The 22,480-nt window shown below is 46.6% G+C and overlaps 1 protein-coding gene across 1 annotated transcript in view; it reads left to right on the forward strand.

The window, feature by feature from the left end:
- The first annotated feature begins 426 nt into the window (after positions 1-426).
- The window catches only part of LOC147442452 (uncharacterized), a 46,950-nt gene continuing 24,896 nt past the window's right edge, over positions 427-22,480 (forward strand). Inside the window, exons 1-8 of the mRNA XM_086528611.1 lie at positions 427-1,051; positions 20,008-20,102; positions 20,174-20,238; positions 20,453-20,496; positions 20,591-20,668; positions 20,851-21,004; positions 21,103-21,252; positions 21,343-21,459. Coding sequence (XP_086384737.1) covers positions 795-1,051; positions 20,008-20,102; positions 20,174-20,238; positions 20,453-20,496; positions 20,591-20,668; positions 20,851-21,004; positions 21,103-21,252; positions 21,343-21,459 — 960 coding nt within the window. The 5' untranslated portion in view covers positions 427-794. The remainder of the gene's footprint in view (positions 1,052-20,007; positions 20,103-20,173; positions 20,239-20,452; positions 20,497-20,590; positions 20,669-20,850; positions 21,005-21,102; positions 21,253-21,342; positions 21,460-22,480) is intronic.

Genomic DNA, 22,480 nt, shown 5'->3' on the forward strand with positions numbered 1-22,480 from the left:
TAGCAAACCTATTGTGCTCCCCTGCATTTTCATTGGGGTGCTTGGTTGAAGCACCTCCTTACTCATACAATCACATGGGGCAGGTTTTTTGTATTAACTTCACGATATTATCGATATAACTAGGCGGTTTACAGTTTCTTGCATGTCAATGTCCCCGCATCTTTTGGACTCTAGAACATGTCTCTCTTTCAAACTTAAAGGTTCCTCCACTGGGTGAAGGGCCTATGGGGGTGCCCTCTTAAAGACTGAACCACATGCCACATTGTGGTAGGCCTTCACTGCGAACTGTTACTGTTGAAGGACCTTATCTCAAAGGTAGTATAATAACTTTAGCAAGGAGAAAACTTGAAAGTTCAAAGAAAAGATTTGGATTTTGCCTAAAGCATGATCTTCTACCCATTTATATATATCCATTGACCAAGTAGAGATGGCTACCTCTCTCTCTCTCTCTCCCCCCCTCTCTCCCCACATCCAGTAAACAGTGTACACACGACACGGGCTTCTGTATCACTTTCTCTCTCTACCTGGCTCGAGACGTGCGTCTGGCATTTTGCAAGACGCGATTGTGGGCGATAAGCGTGAGGGAATTTTTAGCAGGGAAGCGACGAAATTATAGAGGCGAGGAGTGCAAGATGTGAATGTGACTGCGTGATCACACACATACAACAGGCGCGCGCACACACACTAAAACACAGACTCTCTCTCTCTCTCTCTCTCTCACACACACACACACACACACACACACACACACACACACGAACGCAGCCTGGCTTTCATTGCTGATTGCTTTGCCCATGGCTTCTTCAGCAGAGGGCGGGTTTGCGCCTCCCCCTTCTCTGGTTTCCAACTTGAAAGAGGCTTTGAAAGGCCGGCTTGCAAGAGAAGATGTAGAAGGTAATTGTGCTGGCCCTCATTCTTCTGTGGACGCAGATGATCTTCCCTGCGTGCTTGTTACCAATGAAAATGGTATCCATTCTGCTGGTTTGAAAGCTCTGGTTCGATCTTTGCGTAGCGGGGGTTTCTGCAATGTCTATGTCTGCGCCCCCCAGAGGTATGACTCAAATCGTAAATTCACCCATATGTGTGTGTGTGTCCACGAAAGTGCACATGCATGCTTGCCTATGCGCGTGCGCGCGCATGTGTGTGTGTGTGTGTGTGTGTGTGTGTGTGAGAGAGAGAGAGAGAGAGAGAGAGAGAGAGAGAGAGAGAGAGAGAGAGAGAGAGAGAGAGAGAGAGAGAGAGAGAGAGAGAGTCCACCTGACCTCTGCCTATTGCATTTTCTTGTCGCATGTGGCCTCTGCCAATCATCTCTTTTGTTGTATACACATGGGGCTTTGACAGCCGCACTGTGAGTACCATGTCTGGATGAATGAAGGTGTCAAGGAAAGGCGTCTGGTGGACGTTAAGGAGCCTCCAATGTTTGTGTCATCTTAATTGTTTTTTCCAAAGAAGGGCAAATAATGGATCATCTTTGAAAATCCTGCCCACTCAAGTCGAAGAGACTTATATACATACAATGTTTATAAATGCTATCCCTGTGTACTTGTATACTAGCCTGGTAAAATTCTCATTTTGGAGAAATATAAGTCATATCTTAGTTTTTTGAAAGAATGGCACACAATGAAGCTTCTTAAAAATTGCTGCCCAGTCAGGATGAGGAGATTCTTAAACGTCATAAGTGCACGCTATCCACTTGTTTGGGAAGATGTGCATTTGACAAGCATAGTTAATGTTTTCAACAAAGGGCAACTTCTTGAATATCGCTGCCTATTGAGGATAAAGAGTCTTTACCATCCGGGCTTATTTGGCAAAACGGCAATAGATGCATACGATTTTGCCCCGGGGGGGGGGGGGGGGGGGATGTAGGAACCCTCCTCGGTTGCCCAACCCACACTCAAAAGTCCCACGATGTAGAAGAAGAGGTAATAGTGGTGACTCTTTGCAATAGTAAGCTCATCCAATTCCTTCTCAAGCTTTGTGAGCTTGGTGGTAGAGATAGATTAATGGCTTGAGACTCCATGAAATCTCGGGAGGTCGATTGAGGCTGCACAATGATAGGCCACACTCTTGCATTGCTCAATTCCAATTATCATATGTTGTCAATTTTTGAGCTCAAGAGATGGAATGTGCCTTGTAGGGGTCACTTTGGACTCGTGGATGACCACAAAATTTGTAAAAACCGTGACTTTGCCCCAAAAAAACATAGATGGCTACCTTGAAAAACACCTCTAGATAGGGATTGCTAAGGTATAGAGAGGCTAGAGCTGGCTGTTGTCCAGAAATTTCAGCAAGAGGAGAGGTTGCTTTGGAGTTTATGATAGTTGCAAAAAACGCGATAGTGAAGGGACTACAAGAAAAACGTTTATTTTGTGATTTCTCGTGAACAAACTCCCCGAAACACATCCGCGATGAAGAAAGCTGCACAAGTGTGCGGGGGCAAGGTTTTTGGTGAAAATCCCTTGTAATTAAGGCTGATGTGAAAACACAACAAATTGAAACAAGTTATTGCAATATAATTCTTGTATAAGGCTCTTGAAGTGTGTCATAGTGTCTCCAAGGGATCCTCAATTTTCTTGCTTTCAGCCTTCTTGCTGTGATACCATGAACCTGTCAAAGTTGACGATGGAGAGAGAGAGAGAGAGAGAGAGAGAGAGAGAGAGAGAGAGAGAGAGAGAGAGAGAGAGAGAGAGAGAGAGAGAGAGAGAGAGAGAGAGACTTTTGAACCAACCAACCTTGATAGGCTGCAGACCTATCGGCACTCCTCTTGAGCATGGGGAGAACATATCGATTGATGATTCTTTCCCACGGATTGACCTGGAGCAGTACCGGAATGTTGTCGGCTGCCTCGTATGGCTGACTGATTCCTGACGAGACATCTACTACATGGTTTTGTCCTTAGTTCTTTTAGCACCCGACCTCGTCAGCGACATTGGCAGAGTGCCCAACGTACTTTGCGGTGCATCAGCGGCACCTTGGACCATGGTGTGTTCTATGGTTGCTCCAAGTGTTGCACCTTGCTTGGTTGGTGTGATTCAGATTGGGCAGGAAATTCAGATACTTGGTGCTCTACCATAGGAGTCGTTTTGTCCTTAGTTCTTTTAGCACCCGACCTCGTCAGCGACATTAGCAGTGTGCCCAACGTACTTTGCGGTACATCAGTGGCACTCTGGACCATGGTGTGTTCTATGGTTGCTCCAAGGGTTGCACCCTGCTTGGTCGGTGTGATTTAGATTGGGTAGGAAATCCAGATACTTGGCGCTCTACTATAGGAGTAGTTTTCACACTCGGCTCAGGATCTATATCATGGAGTAGTAAGCGGCAACCCATTGTTGCTCTATCTTCCACAGAGGCGGAGTACAGAGCAAGCTTGCTTTGCTTCTTGTGAGGCCATAAGGCTACGGAGATTACTTGGAGATTTGTGTTTTCCCCAGACTGCTGCTACACATCTATTGTGTGTCAATCAGAGCTGCATAACCATTGCCAAGAACCCTATCTTTCATGCTCGGACAAAGCACATTGAGGTGCAGTACCGCTATGTTCGGGAGCGGGTTTTGGTTGGAGATCTTCATTTGGAGTATGTCCCTACCATGGAGTCTGGACAATGCAGTAGACATTTTCACAAAGGCTGTACCTCAAAGGACATTGGCTTCTCACCTCAACTCATATGTGTTGTCTCAACATCCGATGCTGAGAGGGGGGTGTTAGAGTTACACCACTGCTGCTTTGACATCTTGTACGGCTAGTGATTGTCCTGGGCTGGCCACTCGTTGTACATCACGTAGGTTGCACGGCCGAGCACTTCTGCATGTGTTTGGCCGGTCATCTTTGAGCCTAGCTGGGTACACACATATTATAGCCATTTTATGGTCTTTTATATTTTTGACCCAGTTACACAATTTTTCCCTATAAAAGGATTGCTTGGGGTTGTGTATTGTACATTGTGCATTGTGCATTGAGAGTGTATAGTTGTAGCATTTCAATTCTCTTTTTGCATCTAGCGTTTCAACTCTCTCCTCTCACTTCCTCTAGTGTTTGGCACGCTTGGGTTCTCTCTCTCTCTCTCTCTCTCTCTCTCTCTCTCTCTCTCTCTCTCTCTCTCCCCCCCCCGTTGCTCTCTGTCACAAATTGTTGACGTGTCAAAGCCCTGAAGAAGGTAGCCGACTTGCAGATGCCGGCCGAGGGGCCTAAACCCTAAGAAGAACAAGTAGCAGAAGAGGAAGAAGTCCTACCAACTTATGGAGACCCCGTCCGATGGGGCCCCGGTGACATAAAGGGATTAAAATAAAGCAGGACTCACACACACTTACGCATAGCTGATGACGTGGCAGCTGTATGGAAGTTTCGGAAATTACACTGACTGTTGACATGGCAGAACTGTACGGATTTCCGCTTTTCACGCTGACAGTGCTGATGTGGCAAGACTGTACGAATTTCCGTAAATTGTGTTGGCAGCTTTTTGGCATTGCTTTTGGACGAGAAGCTTTTGAGTTTTAAAGGATTTTTACTGTAATAGCTTTTCAGACCAAGGGCCTTTAAATATGAGGATAGGGCTCATTCTCTGGCATGCTTCCTGGAGAAGGTGCAAAGTCTGAAGTACTGGCTTGTACTGTGTTGCCCTAAACCCTAAAGAAGTACCGAAAGGGGGCTAATACTCTGTGGGGTGGAAAATTCCGGCACTCTGTGCCGCATGTTGTCTCTCTCTTTCAGTTCAGTTGTTATTGAAGTGCTAAAAGTCTGTTTAGTCTGTTCTTTTCTATTGGCACGTGGTGCCCCTCTTGTGACAGTGGTATCAGAGCATCAGGCGTGTGCTTTTCTGAAAGCATACCGGTCCTACATAAGAGCAGACAGAGCTATTGGAATTTTATTTGAGGTATCTTCGGCCTCCGACCCCGGACTTATTAGCCACTCCCATCCTTACTTCATCGCGCATCGGGCATGCTCCCGTCTTCATCCCTGTGTCTTACAAGGCATAAGCCATAAAGAACCCAAGACTTGGAATTCATGGATTCAACAGAATATTTGCAGTTTCTTCTCAATGAGCTTCACGACATTCTTTCGCGGCATCCTCAGCAGAATCTTCCGATGCTGCAAAGTTTTCAACAATTTTTGAACTACATGTTATGTAACCGGCCTGTTAACTTCAAAAAGGGCGGTAGACTTTACTTCAAACCTTGATTTAGCTTTCACCCATTATTAGTCGTCTATTCTACCTGTGCTATAATGACACAAGAATAGCATAATTGTACTAGGACCCTTCACAGTCAGTATTCCCACGCATTGGATGACTTTCCCAATGCATACAGACACTTTAAAAAACCTGGCGAGAATCTGTAGCACGCTGAATTCTCTGTTTTCTGCCCCGAAAATGCGCCAGATCACCTGTACAACGGTCCCCTTGCGTCCCCTAACCTCTTGGGGGTATTAGGGTCCGTTTAGGGCCAAAACCCTCAACCTGCAAAAATACACAGCAGGCTGTAATTCACTGTTTCGGGCTTCGTTTCGCGTGCCGGTCGCATCCGTAGCAAGTCCTCGAGCTCCCGCACCTGTAGGGCTACTTGCCCTTTGAATCGGACGGGATTTCGCACGTGAAACCTCTCCGAATTCACCTGTACCTGCGAGGGATTAGCCGCTAGCTAATCCAGTACCTGTGCAAGAGGCTCTTGCCTCGGCAATTGCGCATGAACCCACACAACTGTACATTGGTCAATCTGATGAGCCCACTAGAGGGGCATAACCATAAAGAATAGGGGAGAGAGAAAGCAGTGAGAGGTGTGCAGGTCATGACATCCTGCACCTCACTGTACATAGAGGGTAAGCCAGAATTCCATTGAAGCTCTTCCACCTGTGACAACATTCAAAAACGAGCTCACAGCTGAAAATCACGTTTTTGCCTTCTCTTTAAGTAGTAAACTGGCCTCAGCGTGCCAAGTGTCACTCATTTGTGCATTTTCCCGCTTTAGATCCTTGGGTCTAAAAATATCGCAGCTACAGCCTCTGTTGACTTGGCCACAGAGTAACAAAATGATCCCCATGTCAAACTGCACGTAATGACGCGAAGACATTTTGCCGTCCAAAAATAGCAGTCCCTAAAATTTAGGAGTTTCTGCCATTACATTCTTCTAGGTCATCTGACCCTCTTTGTACACTGCAGCCACATCCAGAATTGAAATGTAGCCTATGTAGCAAAGGATTCCGCTTTGGCTGGCCAATGACCCCACTTTGGCTAACCATAGTCCTTGTCCAACCTTAGTGCTCTTTAGCCCTCAAGCCTGGACTCTCTCTGAACAGTTCCACACTGGCTATGCAATGCAGGGCAGTTAGATTTCCAGAGGGATGTTTCCAAAAGGTAAAACAAACGAAATTCCCCAAAGAAAGAGAAAATAAACAAAAATGGAATTGCCACTAGCTGGTGACATACCCCCCTCTTAAAATCTCAAACGTCCTCGTTTGCACCTATGTCGTACATGCTTACAGTCAGCACTCGGGTGTCCAGACACCGTGTCGACACATGTACGACACATACATGCTCACAGTCAACACCTCGTTGACACATGTATTGCCTGCGTGTGAACCCTGTCCCAATGACATAGTGGAAGCGTCACACTCTGCCATTGCTTTGAGTCCATACCTTTCCAATGACAAAATGGAAGCGTCACATTTTACCACTGTCTTTTAGTACACGTTGGATCCAGTAACCTTTCGAGCATACCCAAACCGACAGTTTAAGAATGCAGTTACACATGTACTCTTCAATAGAAATAATTGCTGTACCCTTGACAAACTGACAAGAAATACTCACTTCTATAGCACTAAACAAACTTTTGAACATTCCATAAGAGCAATTGCCAAACTGACAATCTGTACAGCTCTAACATTCATGTAACATGCACTTCATTTGAGCTCACTGTAAGTAACATGTACATCATTTCTTTCAGAAGCCATTGTCACACTGACAATCCATGTAGCTCTGAATCTCAAGGGGTCAAGGTAGGTTGCAAACCAAGGTTTTAAGTTCCCATACTTTTAGTGACTTTGCAAGTTCACTTTTTTCCATCCACTTGACATCCAGAGGTGAATAGCTTTTGAAATTTACCAAACAGCACCTTGCAACTTTGCCTTTTCTTTTCTTTCTTTATGTGCCAAAATTTGTTCTAGGACCCAGATCTTGTCAAGTTCCTCGACTTCCGGTTGATCTTCAGCTGACATATCTTCTGGCACATCACCCACATAGGGTCTGAGAAGACTCACGTGAAACGCATTGTGAATCTTCCAACTCTCAAGCAATTTCAGCCTTTATGCAATATCACTGATTTGCATACTGAGCATCGAAAACAATCTTTCTCTGCTCTTCATCTTGATCTTTGGAGATTAACCTGTGATCTAATCTTATGCTGTCACTTTTATTGGGCTGAGAATTCTCTTTTTGACCCAATTTTGGCAACATAACTGTAGTAGAAACCTTCACAACCAAAAATCCACATATCCAAGTGATTATCCACGCATAATAGAGCACTTTTGTAAACCTGTCGTGGAAATTCAGCACGCTGAATTCTCTGTTTTTAGCTCCTAAAATGCTCCTGATCACTTATATTACTGTCCTCTAGCTTTCCCGAAGCTCTTGGAACAAAAAGGCATCAAATAGGATCAAAACCCTAAATCTACAGAAAAATACAGCAAGCTGTATTTTCTTCTTTCGGGCTCTGTTTTGCGTGCCGATCGCACCAATTCGTAGCCTTTGATCTTCTGCATCAGTAGGACTACTTGCACTTTGATTTACACGAGATTTCTCGCAAGAAATCTTGTTAAATCATCCTGTACCTGTTTTGAATTAGCCTTTAGCTAATTCGGTACCTGTATAAAATCATTCCAAGTGGAAGGAGTCTGTCCTTGTAACAACAGTGTATTCCACCACTGACTTGCATTTTTTTTCAAAAAAGTGACAGCTTTCCTGACTTTAAATGCTCCTTCCAACAAATGCTTTGTCAAACTGTTCGAGGAAAGAGAAAACCTTTGTCCTCTCATCAAAGCCATTGAATGTGTCAATGGACTCACTGATCATCTTCTTTGTATGGCTTTAGCTTATCCATTGACTCCAAATTGTCAAAAGAGACAGTTTGCATAATGGGTACACCTGTGGGAGCCATCTGTACTCCGTGGCCAGTAACATGTTGATGTCCAGGTGTCATATTCACTGATGGGATTGAAAAACCAGCCATACCCAAGTTGCCTTGTGACACCCCAAACTGACCTTGTGTGCCCTGAAATCCTTGGTGCAAACCAATGTTTGCATACATGGGGTTGGGCACCATGCCTTGCATACCCCTAAACACTATTCCTGGCATGCCAAAACTGCCTTGAACTTGATGTGCTATTGATGAAGATTGTATGAACTCCATAAATCTTGGATTCTCCATCAATTGCTTGAACATGGTCACGGCAGTAACAACCTGCAAAGCTTTCTCTGCTTGGCTTGAACTCTCGCCAATTTCATGTGCAGTTGGAATAGGCTGTCTATCCTCTGAAGAGGAACCCTCTTCTTGTTGCCATCCATCCTGTATCCAGAGAAAGACTCGTAGCCTTTCTCACCTGTATCCAAAGAAAGACTCTCGTGGCCTTTTTCACCTATATCCAAAGAAAGACTCTTGTAGCCTTTCTCACCTGTAAATCCACTCGATCTACTTTCAAACTCTGTGTTTTCAAGGTCATCCCAAATTCTCTCTGTGTCTTTCTCAAATTGACCAAGGCTCACTTTTTGAGGAAAAAGTGATTTAATCCCGTCGATGGAACCTGTAACCGGCCTGTTAACTTAAAAAAGGGCGGTAGACTTTGCTTCAAACCTTGATTTAGCTTTCACCCATTATTAGTCGTCTATTCTACCTGTGCTATAATGACACAAGAGAGGGGAACGGGATACAGATGCTAGAATGCATCTGTATGCGAGTCAGACACTAGACTGGCCCCTAAATTAGGCGCCCCTTTTGGTATTTCTTTATTCTTTAAAAGAGGGAATAAAAGCTGTGGTTCCCTACAAGCTGCCCCGCACAATCTTGGCTGAATTTCAACTGTTCTGGCCCGATTTCGGCAGCATAATTGTACTAGGACCCTTCACAGTCAGTATTCCCACGCATTGGATGACTTTCCCGACGCATACAGACACTTTAAAAAACCTGGCGAGAATCTGTAGCACGCTGAATTCTCTGTTTTCTGCCCCGAAAATGCGCCAGATCACCTGTACAACGGTCCCCTTGCGTCCCCTAACCTCTTGGGGGTATTAGGGTCCGTTTAGGGCCAAAACCCTCAACCTGCAAAAATACACAGCAGGCTGTAATTCACTGTTTCAGGCTTCGTTTTGCGTGCCGGTCGCATCCGTAGCAAGTCCTCGAGCTCCCGCACCTGTAGGGCTACTTGCCCTTTGAATCGGACGGGATTTCGCACGTGAAACCTCTCCGAATTCACCTGTACCTGCGAGGGATTAGCCGCTAGCTAATCCAGTACCTGTGCAAGAGGCTCTTGCCTCGGCAATTGCGCATGAACCCACACAACTGTACATTGGTCAATCTGATGAGCCCACTAGAGGGGCATAACCATAAAGAATAAGGGAGAGAGAAAGCAGTGAGAGGTGTGCAGTTCGTGACATCCTGCACCTCACTGTACATAGAGGGTAAGCCAGAATTCCATTGAAGCTCTCTCACCTGTGACAGCACTCAAAAACGAGCTCAGCTGAAAATCACGTTTTTGCCTTCTCTTTAAGTAGTAAACTGGCCTCAGAGTGCCAAGTGTCACTCATTTGTGCATTTTCCCGCTTTAGATCCTTGGGTCTAAAAATATCTCAGCTACAGCCTCTGTTGACTTGGCCACAGAGTAACAAAATGATCCCCATGTCAAACTGCACGTAATGACGCGAAGACATTTTGCCGTCCAAAAATAGCAGTCCCTAAAATTTAGGAGTTTCTGCCATTACATTCTTCTAGGTCATCTGACCCTCTTTGTACACTGCAGCCACATCCAGAACTGAAATGTAGCCTATGTAGCAAAGGATTTCGCTTTGGCTGGCCAATGACCCCACTTTGGCTAACCATAGTCCTTGTCCAACCTTAGTGCTCTTTAGCCCTCAAGCCTGGACTCTCTCTGAACAGTTCCACACTGGCTATGCAATGCAGGGCAATTAGATTTCCAGAGGGATGTTTCCAAAAGGTAAAACAAACGAAATTCCCCAAAGAAAGAGAAAATAAACAAAAATGGAATTGCCACTAGATGGTGACATGTTACCCCCTCTGATGCCCCAGGTGGTACCTCCTCCTCCGGCACCCGAAAGTACGCAACCTTCTCAACCGTTTGTTCCGATCGGGGGAGTTTTCAAGAATATGTTGCAGCCATCTGACCCTGATCTAGTGCAACCGCCTTTGCCACCGCCATTGCTCCCACCTCCACCACCACCGCCACTAGGCTACAATGGTTGGAGTCCATATGGATACCCTTATTATCCATACCCGGGATATGCGCCTAACCAACCCAAAGATTTCAAAGATGGTGGCACGACAAACAAATTTTTCACTTTTTCCAGGGTGAAAGATCGCAAGAAAGCATTGCAGTTCCTACAGCAATTCGACAACATCTATGCTTTGGGGAAGTGTACAGAAGAATCCAAGATTTCTCGAGCAGTGGGATTTCTTAAAGATAATGCTATACAATGGTGGAGTTCAATCGCGACACAACAACATGCTCCAAGGACCTGGCAAGCTTTCAAGATAGTTTTTGCACGTAGTTACATGACTTCGATGTTTGAAGTCCTGATTTTGGCAGAGTGGGGCAACTTGAAAATGCTTGCCACCGAAACCATGGAAGAATATTACCAAAGGTTTCTCGACGTGTACCTTTCGGTGTCCTTTAGATCTTTTCTCTTGGAGGCTCAATGCGAGCGATACACCATTGGACTACCATCACCATTGCAGGAATATTGTCTATCCAAGCAAGTCTCTACCATGCAAGAACTTATGGACCATGCCGCGGTCGGCTACAAACTGATGAAGGGAAAGCTAGAGTTTACCACAGAAGAAACTCCCGCCACAAACCATAACTCTCGCCAACAAAGAACAAATTCTCGATAGTCTCGTGAAAGTCAACCACAAAGGCCTCGTTTGACGCCTCAACAACGAGACACCTTACTACAAGAAGGCTAATGCTTTGGATGCTTTCAAACAGGGCATAATCATTCTAATTGTCCCAAACGCACTGACAGACCAGAGGAGCCGATGCCCGCACCAACGATCGACAGAACCCCAACGCCACCTCCTTCTAAGAGAGCTAGACCTGCTATTGGACTAGTTCCTGATATTTATGGCATACGCCTTGAGAGTACAAATGAATTGTGTCGAGCATATGGCAAAGTCAATGGCTTCTAAGCCCTTATTTTCTTTGACCTCGGAGCCACGGAGAACTTCATCCATCCAGAATTCTTAAAGCAGATGCACTTTGATTATGATGCAGAGGGTGGAGAAATTGAAGCTGAGCTAGCCACAAGGTAAACTCAGAAAGTGGTACTGCTCATTGGTGCTCTTCCAGTGACTATTCAAAATTATCATGGAAAGCTGATCTCCACATCATGAAGTTGGGCAATTGCGACGTTCTCTTGGGCATGCCTTGGCACGACAAGAATGATACGACTCTCCAGGTTCGGAACCGAACCATCACCGTGATGCAGTAGTACAAGCCAATCGTCCTCAAAGTTCGGTTGTCCGAACAAAACCTCGAATGAAATCTCTACTTGTTTTTTTTCTTTATAGCTAGAAAGTATTGTTTGAAAATTGTTTGAATTGGATGGTATCTGTTTTGAACTTGTCTTGGTGCCGATTTGAAATGTTTAACTCTGGTTTTAATACTGGTTTCAATGATTGGTGATTTTACTCTCAGGTGGAGTAGTGAGAAATGTTGTTTTGCTATTGTTTGAACCTCCAAACGACGTAGACGGGATGTTTGGGGAGCGTTTGGTTGTATGCTTGTAAAATAATTGTTGTTGTGACTCCCGGCCTGGACCTGGATGGTTATGTGGGAGGAGTATTAAGAAGTCTGAGCAATGGTTACTGTCAGCACCTCCAAACGACGCAACAGGCTGCAGTCTAGGGGGCGTTAGGTTGTAAAAGGCCTCTATATCTCTCGGCCCGGACCTTTTTAGGTTATGCGGAAGGAGTGATGAGGGAGTCGTTGAATATCTCCCAGCCTGGACCTTGTTAGGCTATGCGGGAGGAGTGTTCTTCAGCGGCTTTATGTTTCTATGTCATGTAACATGCATATGTGAGCATTTGTGTTGCATTATGATGTGCCAACCACTGAATATTCCTAATTGGATGAGATTGCCTGGGTATGTAATTTTTGTGCATCAAGACACCTGTGGAAGATCAATACGGTCTGGGTGTGATGGCTAATTTTACTACGCCGGAATATCAAGAGTTCCGATCTGTACGGAAGGAGAAGCTAACTCCTTGATCAAAAGAGCCGAGAGGAGAAGCTAACTCCTTAACAAAAAGAGCAAACTGATTGTCCCTCGGAATGACCCTCGGAAATTTTTGAGCTAACTTAAGTTGTTTTGCAGATATGTTGTAATCGCGGACGATTACTCTCTTTCAAGAAGGGGAGATGTCACAAATTGCTGACGTGTCAAAGCCCTAAAGAAGGGAGCTGACTTACAGATGCCGGCCGAGGGGCCTGAACCCTAAGAAGAAGAAGTAGGAGAAGAAGAAGAAGTCCTACCAACTTATGGAGACCCTGTCCGATGGGGCCTGAGTGACATAAAGGGATTAAAATAAAGCAGGACTCACACACACACACTCACGCAAAGCTGATGACATGGCAGTTGCACGGAAGTTTCGGAAATTACGATGACTGCAGAAGTGGCAGAACTGTTTGGATTTCCGCTTTTCACGCTGGTGGTGCTAACGTGGCAAGACTGTACGGATTTTCGTAAATTGCGTTGGCAACTTTTTGGCATTGCTTTTGGACCAGAAGCTTTGAAGTTTTAAAGGCTTTTTACTGTAATTGCTTTTCAGGCCAAGGGCCTTTAAATATGAGGATAGGGCTCATTCTTTGGCATGCTTCCTGGAGAAGGTGCAGAGTTTGGAGTACCGGCTTGTACTGTGTTGCCCTAAACCCTAAAGAAATATCGAAAGGGACGCCAAGGTTTGGGGGCCAATACTCTCTGGGATGGAATTCCGCCACTCCGTGTCGCGTGTTGTCTCTCTCTTTCAGTTCAGTTGTTATTGAAGTGCTAAAAGTCTGTTCAGTCTGTTCTTTTCTATTGGCACGTGGTGCCCATCTTGTGACACTCTCTCACAGTTGGTATCCCTTGTAGAACGAGTCTATGAGTCATCGACTATATCCCATAAGCCTTTTCGCGTAAACCAGAGTAGCATGATCAAATTCCAATGAGCGTAATTATCACTGTTCAGTTTGTTGCTGGTGCTCGAGCAAGGGGGGGCGGCCCATGTTGCAGGTACAAGATCTAGAGATAACTCGTCTTCCTTCTCGCACTTCAAAAAGGCTGCATAGTTTCCAAGCTGCTCCAAAAAGACTTTTATTGCCCTTCCAAGCCGCTTTCGCACTTTCCAAAGCCGATAAAAAAGAACTTCCTTTGACGCTCCTCTCTGAGCTCCAACTCCCAAATAAGGCCACATGCAGCATTTTGAAACGCTGGCAGCAAGCAAGGTAAAAAAAGAAAATCGCAAGAAGAGGGGGGGGGGGGGGGGGGGGGAAGGGACAATTGCCGTTGATGGCCTTTTAACATGCTGTCACAGGGGAACCTCACGCCGTCGCTAACTTGCCAAGAGAGGAGCGCCGAGCTGCCTACTCCAGAAGGCTGGAAAATGCTAGTGTTTTAGAGTGCCATCCGTGGGGGCCTTTCCCGGAAGCAAGCAAGGAGTAGCACCTTCTTCTCAACGGGTGCTCTTCAACCTCCAAGTCTCTGATACCATGTCAAAGTTGACGATGCGGAAGCGATGAGAGAGAGAGAGAGAGAGAGAGAGAGAGAGAGAGAGAGAGAGAGAGAGAGAGAGAGAGAGAGAAAGAAAGATTTTTAACGTCTATGTCAGGCCGAAATCGGCCTATGAGACAAATCAAATGTACATGGTGTGTATGTCATCCGTCTATCGGAAAGACAAATGAAACAAAACTGATACAAAACTGAACTGAATGTAGGTAGTGGGGTATCTGAGGAGGGATGGAGCTCTATCTCTAGGGGTATATGCATGTCTATATGCTCAAGGTAGTACAATCATGAGAATGCATCAAGCTATCTAGCTCCATCCTGTACTAATGGGGGGATGTAAGATGTGGTACATGGGCGGGTATGGTGCCAAGGCTACCCGGATGAAAGCTGTCGGGTCGGCCCTTATCCGGGCCACTCGCTCCTCAGTGGCACTGCGCTCCCGGGCTCGGATCTCCTCGATCTGTCGGTGGTGGGAGCTCGCGCCCCTGTAGCCTGTGACTCGTGGTCGTCGTCTAGCTCGGCTCACCTCCGCCTGTGGGAGTGTCACTCCCCTCTGAGTGTCTGGTGAGGGAGGGGCGGCAATCCTCTGAAAGAAGTCTGTGAGCTGCGACTGTCTCCCCTCTGTCTGTGTAGCTGTGTGTGGCTGTAGTAGTGTGTCCCGGTGGCTTTGTATCTCTAGTAAGAACCGTCCGAGCTGTCTTTGATCTCGAGAGTCCATGATCTCTCGGAGAGTGGGCTGTCCTCTGAATAAGGCCTCATACTTGCCTCTGATCTCAGTGTATGCTCTGCATCTACATACAAAATGCTCCTCACTCTCCACCTCCTCTGTGCAGGCTCTGCAGACTCGCTCCTCCCTGGGAACACCAGTATGTCTCCCGATCTCAATCTCTAACCTGTGTGAAGCCACTCTCAGCTGACCAATCGCCACCCGTGAGCTATGTGGCATATATGTGTCCATGTAGCGTGGTCTCTGTATGAACCCCCCAGACAATATGGTGAGAAAGTGGTCTCTTTAATCTGACATCCTCGTCCCCAAGCCAGGTGACTCCCAGACTCTCCTAGTGTATAGCTGCCACAGATCCTGTCTCAATACCAAGTTCCTCTCATTGCGAGAGAGGTGAACATATGGTGAGTGGGGGTCGTATTGGAATGGTGGTAGGCTCTCCATGTCAAGACCGTGTCCCTCAAACCACGCTCTGACCTGTGAGTACCATGCTCTCTCATGCCCACTCTCTGATAGCTGTATAGCTGCCTCAAATGCTCTACGAGTAAGTCTGTCAGGAGGTAGCTCTCTCATCCTCTGGATGAAGCAGACTGTCTGGAATAGTGCCTCTACCACCATAGGTGGTGTGGCGAGCTCGGCTCTAATAATGTCATGTGGCACTGTCTTCTTGCTGCGGAGCAAGCGTGAGATCATACATACCTGTGGCCTCTCAAGCTGTGTCCACTGGTCAGCTGTCAATCCTGGTGCCCATACTGCCGCCGAGTACATTAGGGCCGGGGTGACTAAGGTGTCGAAAAGCCACCCCTTCGTGCGGGGTTCCTAAAAGTGTGCCTGGTGGCATCTCTGCTCTAGCATGGCCAGAGCTGCATATCCTCGGGTGAGCCTGTCAGCAGCAGCCTGCCTCATAGTGAAGGGTCCTGGTAGGCTGGTGAATGTGATGCCAAGGTAGACATAGGAGGTGACTACATCAACCTGTCCTCCTGCTGCTGTGAAGGTGGCAGCGCTCCTCACTGCACTGTATGTGTGAAAGATCATAACCTTGGTTTTGCCAAGGTTCACAGTCAACCCCCTGTGTGTGCTGAATTCGTCCAAGGCCTCAAGATGGCGTTGCAAGCCCTCGGGTGACTCTGAAATCAACACAATATCATCAGCATATAACATGATGTGGACCGGAGTACCTGCCAAGTCGCTCCCCTCTCCTCCTGCTCGCAATATCTAGTCGGAGATCTCGTCGATGTAGAGCCCAAAGAGTGTCGGGGAGAGTGGGCATCCTTGCTTAACACCAATGGTGCTAGCAATGGTCTCTGAAAAACCGCCTGGGCAACGAACTCGACCCGTCACCTTCTCGTAGAGAGCATATATGGCCCAAATCATCTCTGTTGGTATCCCAATGCTGTGAAGGCGCTGGAAGAGTCTCTCGCGTGGGACTGTGTCAAAGGCCTTGCGGAAATCCACAAAGCAGCAGTAAAGCCTCTTCTTCCGCGCCTTTGCCCCATCAATGAGGCAGCGCAGAACGAAGATGTGATCAGTGGTGGAGAAAGCTCGTCTGAAACCTGCCTGGCCTGGAGCTCGTAAACCCTCGATCTCTGCGTAGCAGCTAAGCTGTGCCTCAAGTACTGCTCCATATAGCTTGGCCATCGTGTGGCCAATCATGATAGTCCTGTAGTTCCCTGGGTCCAGGGTGTCGCCAGATTTGTGGATAGGCACTATGGTGTGCTGTGTCCACTCCTCTGGGAAGCCCTCCCCTATAGCCCGGTTGAAGACATGTGCAATCAACGGGGCTATGGTGGAGGCCGCATAAATGATGTGCTCACTCTGTAATCCAGTATGGTCAGCTGATCGTCTGTGCTGCATGCGGCGTATGGCCCTCTCTACCATCTCTGCTGTAAAGAAGGAGGAGCACGTGGGGTGTGGCTCGTGTGGCTGTGGGATAGGAGGCTGCCCTGGCACCTCGTAAAGTCGCTCTGCATAATCATGCCATATCTGTGGATCCTCAATAGCTGTAGTCGGACGTGGCTCGCGCAGGGTGCGCCATGCCGTCGCGCTATCCATGCTCATGAATAGGCGGTATAGCTCAAGCTCCTGTGCCTCTTCGAATGCTCGCCGCTTTTGGCGTGTCAGCGTCTTCATATGCCGTCTGGCCTCTCTCTCTGTGATCTCTCCTAAGGCTTGCCGTGCACGGAGGCGTCGGTATAGCTCTCTACACTCATCATCATACCGGCGGTTCTGAGGCATAGTCCCGGGGGGGGGGAGTGCGTCCTGTGTGAGTGGTGTGTGGAAAAGAGCTAATAGCTGAAGTGTGGAGAACGGAAGAGATATGTGATGTGAGAACTGAGAGTGGTGTGGATGGGTGGAGGAGGCATAGGCCATGCTCGACCTCAGCCGAGTAAAGAGAGGCTAGCTCATGTGTGAAATGGATGGTGGTGTGTGGAGTGTGTGCTGTGGAGCTGTGTGGGATGGTATCTCCGGTGATGGAGAAAGAGAGGTATGTGTGGTCGGCTCCGAGGGGTATGGGTGGAATGGTGAAGGATGTGATAAGGTGTGTAGCCTCCCTGGGTCCCAGAATATAGTCGACTGTACTCCCCCCTCCCTCTGCAACTCCATGTGGCATACAAGTCAGGCCCCTTGAGGTGGGCCACTGGACCATCCCGTTATAAATAACGAGACGGTGCTGGGAGCCAAGTCGAAGTAGATGTCGTCCGTAGGCTGTGACTGGAGCTCTGTCTGCTGTATCTCTAATAGTAGCCTCCTCATCTAGAGTGTGTAGTGCCTCTGGGTCCTCGTGGTCATATGCCTCACACTGCTCACTGCGCGTACGAGCATTGAAGTCTCCCATAAGGAAGACTTCACCTAGTGTGGAGTACTCCATAATCTCCTCCGTGAGGCATGCGTACGGTGACTCCTGCTCAATAGGGGCGAATCTGGAGCCTGTGGGAGCAAAGTAGCAAAGGGCAATGTAGACGATCCTGTCTCGTGAGAGCTCGAGGCGAATCCACATGTAGCGGGCCTGTGGGTCCCGGGCAACAATCTGTAGTCTGCTGTGAAGCCCCTGTCTAAAGAGTATGGCCACTCCTCCTGAGCCGCGAGTGGTGTGCTGGCGCATACATCCCCGATGTAGAGACTCCCACTGGAATCCATGTATCCGTGGTAACCCTCTCTCTGGGCTCTCGTGTGTCTCTGTAAGTAGAATGATGTCTCGACCTCTCATCACCTCCTCAAGTCTCTCTGGGTGTGTCCATAGGTCTCCATTGCAATTCCAAACCGTGACATGAATCTCCTCGTGTGTCCCACAGGCCGCGAGTCCCTATGCGATGGTCTTGCCATCAATGATAACCCTACCATCTCGATATACTGCCTTCTTCCCTTCTTTGCGGGCTTGGTGGACTCTAGGCATGCACGCGCGACGGTGATCTTGTTGCATCTTTGTGAGGTCATCATCAAGATAAATCGGGGGGCCTTCTAGCCCTCTCAAGATGACCCTCTTTCGGAGGAAAGAAGTTCGAGACTCCTCGGAGGCGAATTGGAGGATGAGAGCTCTCTTCTTTGGATCTTTGCCGGCTCTCCAAACTTTGGAGAAAGGGATCTCTTCTTCCTTGTATCCCACTTTCTTGCATAAAGCTTTCCCATCGCTCTCGGGTGTAGACCCTTCTTCTTCTTTGATGCCGGTCACTCGCACATTGAGACGGTGAGCTTGTCGCATCTTCTCCTCCTCGATGGTTGTGTGTACGATGAGTACCTCATCTTTTTGGGCTTCCTCTCTTGCTACCTTCTTGATGTTCTTTTTGACCACTTCGACCCATCCTTCTTTGGTGGCCTCTAATTTGTCCTCAATGCTTGCGGTGAGGGCTTTGGTGATCTCCTCCTTGAGGGCTTCCTTAGCCTCCTCTTTAATCTCCTTCCTCGGGGGTGAGGGATGTGATGGAAGCATGAAGGAGATCGATTTGTGCCTTCATCTCTTCTTGCTCTTTCCTCCATCTCTCCCTCTCCTTCTCGTTCTCCCGTTCCCTTCTCTCCTTCTCCTCTTTGAGATTTTGGATTTCCGCTCTCATGTCCTCCTTCTCTTCGTTCCATAGCTCGATGAAGGTGGCTTTCTCCTCCTCCCATATCTCTCTCTCCATTCGCCATTCTTTCATGTCCTTCTCCAATTGTGCAAGCCTCTTGTTTGTGAGCATGAAGGTTGTCTTCATTGTCGATGCCAGTGTCTTGATGATGGGGGAAGACATGGTTGTCTTCGTAACTACCCTCTCTTCATATTGTGAAGAAGAGGGGAGAACGGGAAGAGAGGGAGTACGTGTGTGTATGCGTGTATGTGTGTAGTGTGTGTGTGGGTATGTATCCGTGTGTGAGATTGGGGGCAGCGGGCCTGGTGCACTTGGTAATGCTGCAACAGTGAGGCAGCGGCAAGTGCTACAGCCTTGGCAGCGTGCAGTCGCAACAGGTCAGCCACAACGGGTTCAGCAGCAGCAGCAGTGGCGCGCGCAGAGGAGAGAGAGAGAGAGAGAGAGAGAGAGAGAGAGAGAGAGAGAGAGAGAGAGAGAGAGAGAGAGAGAGACTTTTGAACCAACCAACCTTGGCAATGAATTGATGAAATACAATGGGGTCTGGGGTGCTTATATACTATCCTTGGGGGCCTTAAGTACCCTCCTAAGCAAATTGCCCTACCCAAGACTTTGACAAATAAGTGAAATAAATACCTAAAGCCAAAATAAATTCCTCTCTCCACTGCCGTCCCCTCCTCTTTCCTTGTTTCGAGACTCACAAAGGTGCCAATAGCAGATTCCCTAAGCTTACCTTGTCTACAGATTGCTCGAGGTCGTAGTAGCATGTCCACTTGGGACATGGAGCCTGTGTGCACAAGACATGTTTCCATATATCCCCCCCCCCCCCCCCCCCAAAAAAAAAAGAAGAAACTCCTCTCCCTTTCCACATTACAGGGTCTCTGATCCCATTCAAACTGGTTTGATTGTTTCCATTAGTCTTCGCCATTTTGTTTCCTGTCACAGTTTCCATCCCCAATCTCCCATCCCACGTATCCAGGGTGGACTCTAGAAATATTGTTGGCTCTGGTGGAGTGCGAATTTCATGTCTTTCTCAACTAGAACATGCAAGCCATGTAGGACGCACTAGAGTTCATTCAACCAACTTTGTGTGTATGTTTCTTTCATTTTGGTTGACAATCATGGCATGTTTAGGTCTTGAGCAAACTGTGGAAGTTCTAGTGTGCTATACATGTATTTGAATTCCATTTTTGTATGGAAATCCAAAAGGTTTTGTTTGTTTACAATTTCTGGATTTGTGGTTTCAGCGAAGACACGGAAATTAGCACCTCCACTGCAAAGCAAAAGACCCTTGAAGTGTGTCATGTCGATTTTGAGGGAGCAACAGCTTTTGAAGTTTCGGGTGAGCACTCTTTTGAGTTTTGTGATTTTTCATTTCGCTGCCAAGTTCTTACTGTTTCAGTTTCATTGCAGGCCTACCTATCGACTGTGTCTCACTTGGTTTATCAGGGGTTTTGTTTTCAAAGAAGCCAAGTTTGGTATGTTCTACATTACATCCCTTCAATTTTGAAGACCTTGTAGAATTTAATTACTCTCTCTAGGCCTGTTTAACCTTGTTCTGTTCAAGTATAATGCATGTGCATGTTCCTTCTTTTAAGATTTTCTTGTATTTGGTGGGGGTTTGCTTATAATGCATGGCTGGCTGGTGCCTTTGGTGTTACTTGTTGGTTGTAAGCAAAAGTCATGTTGCAGGTGATATGTGGAATAAGCAGAGGCTCCAACTGTGGCTTTCATATGTATGTTGGCACATTTACATGAATTGAACCTCTCTTTTGAAGGGTGTTTGTTGTTGTTGAGATTTTAATCAAGTTTTCTGTCGCATTATTTCAGATTCTCTTCCTTGTCAATTGCTGGAGCTCGTCAAGCTCTTGTCTCTGGTGTACCTTCACTTGTATTGTCACTGGATTGGTAAGGAGTGGCACACTTTAAAACAAAGACACAATACCGACTAGAATGTGCCCCATAATCAATATTACCTGCTTGGTTTTGGTGAAGTGCATTCATCTGTTTTCAATACTTTCTGTTTCAGCTTGCCATCTCGGGCATGGCTATGTGATGAGTGCACTGAAGCTTTAGAGTTTCATTTTCAGGAAAGATATGGAAAGCCATGAGGATGAGTTCGCTGCAGCTGCTGATTTTTGCTTGCCTTTAATTCATGCTGCAGTATCTGATAGTCAGACTGGCCACTTCCTTAATGGATTTTTTCTCAATATTAATCTTCCAACACCTTTCTCAAAGCATAAGGTAACATTGGACCTTGGACTTTCACCAACTTCCGAACATTGCTTCGCTGACTGGCTATTCAACTTGCTGAAGACCATAGTCAATGTGTTCTTTTACAGGGTTTTAAGATTACAAAACAGGGAACTTCAAGACCGAGATTAAATTGGCGAGCTGTCCCTTCCCATAAGAGTCTATTTGGGATGGGATCATGTAAACAAAATGCGATAGGCGTCCGTGTGGCTGAACTTGGATTAGCTGCATCTGCTGTGGTGGGACCATTTATGTATTGTGTTTTTGAGGTGTTCTCAAGTTAATTTGTTATTCATAAATTGGCTGATCTAGGGATGGACTTTTCCCAGGCTGCAGCTCGCAGAGCAAATTCCTCATTGAAGAATGTAGAAGTTGAATCGGTGGCAGGTCCTACAAATGGTTCTCATGTCCCCGCTACCAGAAAAAAACAACATTTTCGAATGGAGGTTTTATTCAGATCCCACTTTTTTAGTATCATGCAAATCTTTTTCCTTTCAGTGAATGTCCAGAGAAGAGTTCCGCTCATAGTTTTTGGGAGGAATGCACATTTAAATGAGTGCAAGAGAGGAAGAACAATTTTCAAGTTCTAGAGATTAAAAAATCAGCTCTGTTCTAGAGAAAATTAATATAGAGAGAAAACTGAGCAAATTTAAGAGAAAATTTGTCAGGAGAAAAAGCTGTTTTAGAGAGGGATTTCAGTCTAGAGAGGAAACCACATATAGAGGCAAATTTTCTAATCTCTAGAGGGAGGAGAGGAGAGAGAAGCTAGAGAGTGCGCGTAGCATATGAAAATTCTGGCTCTGACTCAGAGTTTAGTATGGACAACCTTTCGAGAGAGTGATTGGCTAGATGGTGGGCGCAATGCCCAATCGCATCTTTGACGTAGATACATAAACCCTAAAGCCCATCACATGGCACTTATTATTCTTTATCATGGAAGACAAGGAAAATAGAGAGCCAAAAGTCTAAAGAGAAGAAAATAACATACATACGTCGAGAGAGGTGTAGTGGATGCTCACAAGCAGTCATGCGCTCTTATGGTATGTGGTGACAGTGTACGCTGGCTGCAGACACCTTGGGTGGGTTTGAAAGGTCTGATCAATAATTCACTTTGAATGCGATTGTTCTCCCACAGCTATGTTATCCATTGGGTGCTATTTCTTTGTATGCGATTGTTTGAGCATCCATCTCTTAGTATGACAAAGGCATGCCATTGTCCATACCATTTTATAATTCGTTTATTTTATACAGTCACATTCATACCATACATACAGTAAAAAAATCCACTTCCTTTTTGTCATCAATCCTTTTAATTCAGGATTCATTTTGAAACTGAAACCTTCTTCGCCTTTGTGTCTCATACATGTTTCGTAGCCAATTGTATTCCTCTGCTCGTGCCTGTCACATCAATGTGAAAGGAATGCTGCGTGGGTTAAGCATCGATTTTTCCTTCTGCAAAGTCTTTAC

The sequence above is a fragment of the Adiantum capillus-veneris genome, chromosome 14, assembly GCF_014529385.1.
Source record: "Adiantum capillus-veneris isolate H3 chromosome 14, ASM1452938v2, whole genome shotgun sequence".
Classification (NCBI taxonomy): Eukaryota; Viridiplantae; Streptophyta; class Polypodiopsida; order Polypodiales; family Pteridaceae; genus Adiantum; species Adiantum capillus-veneris.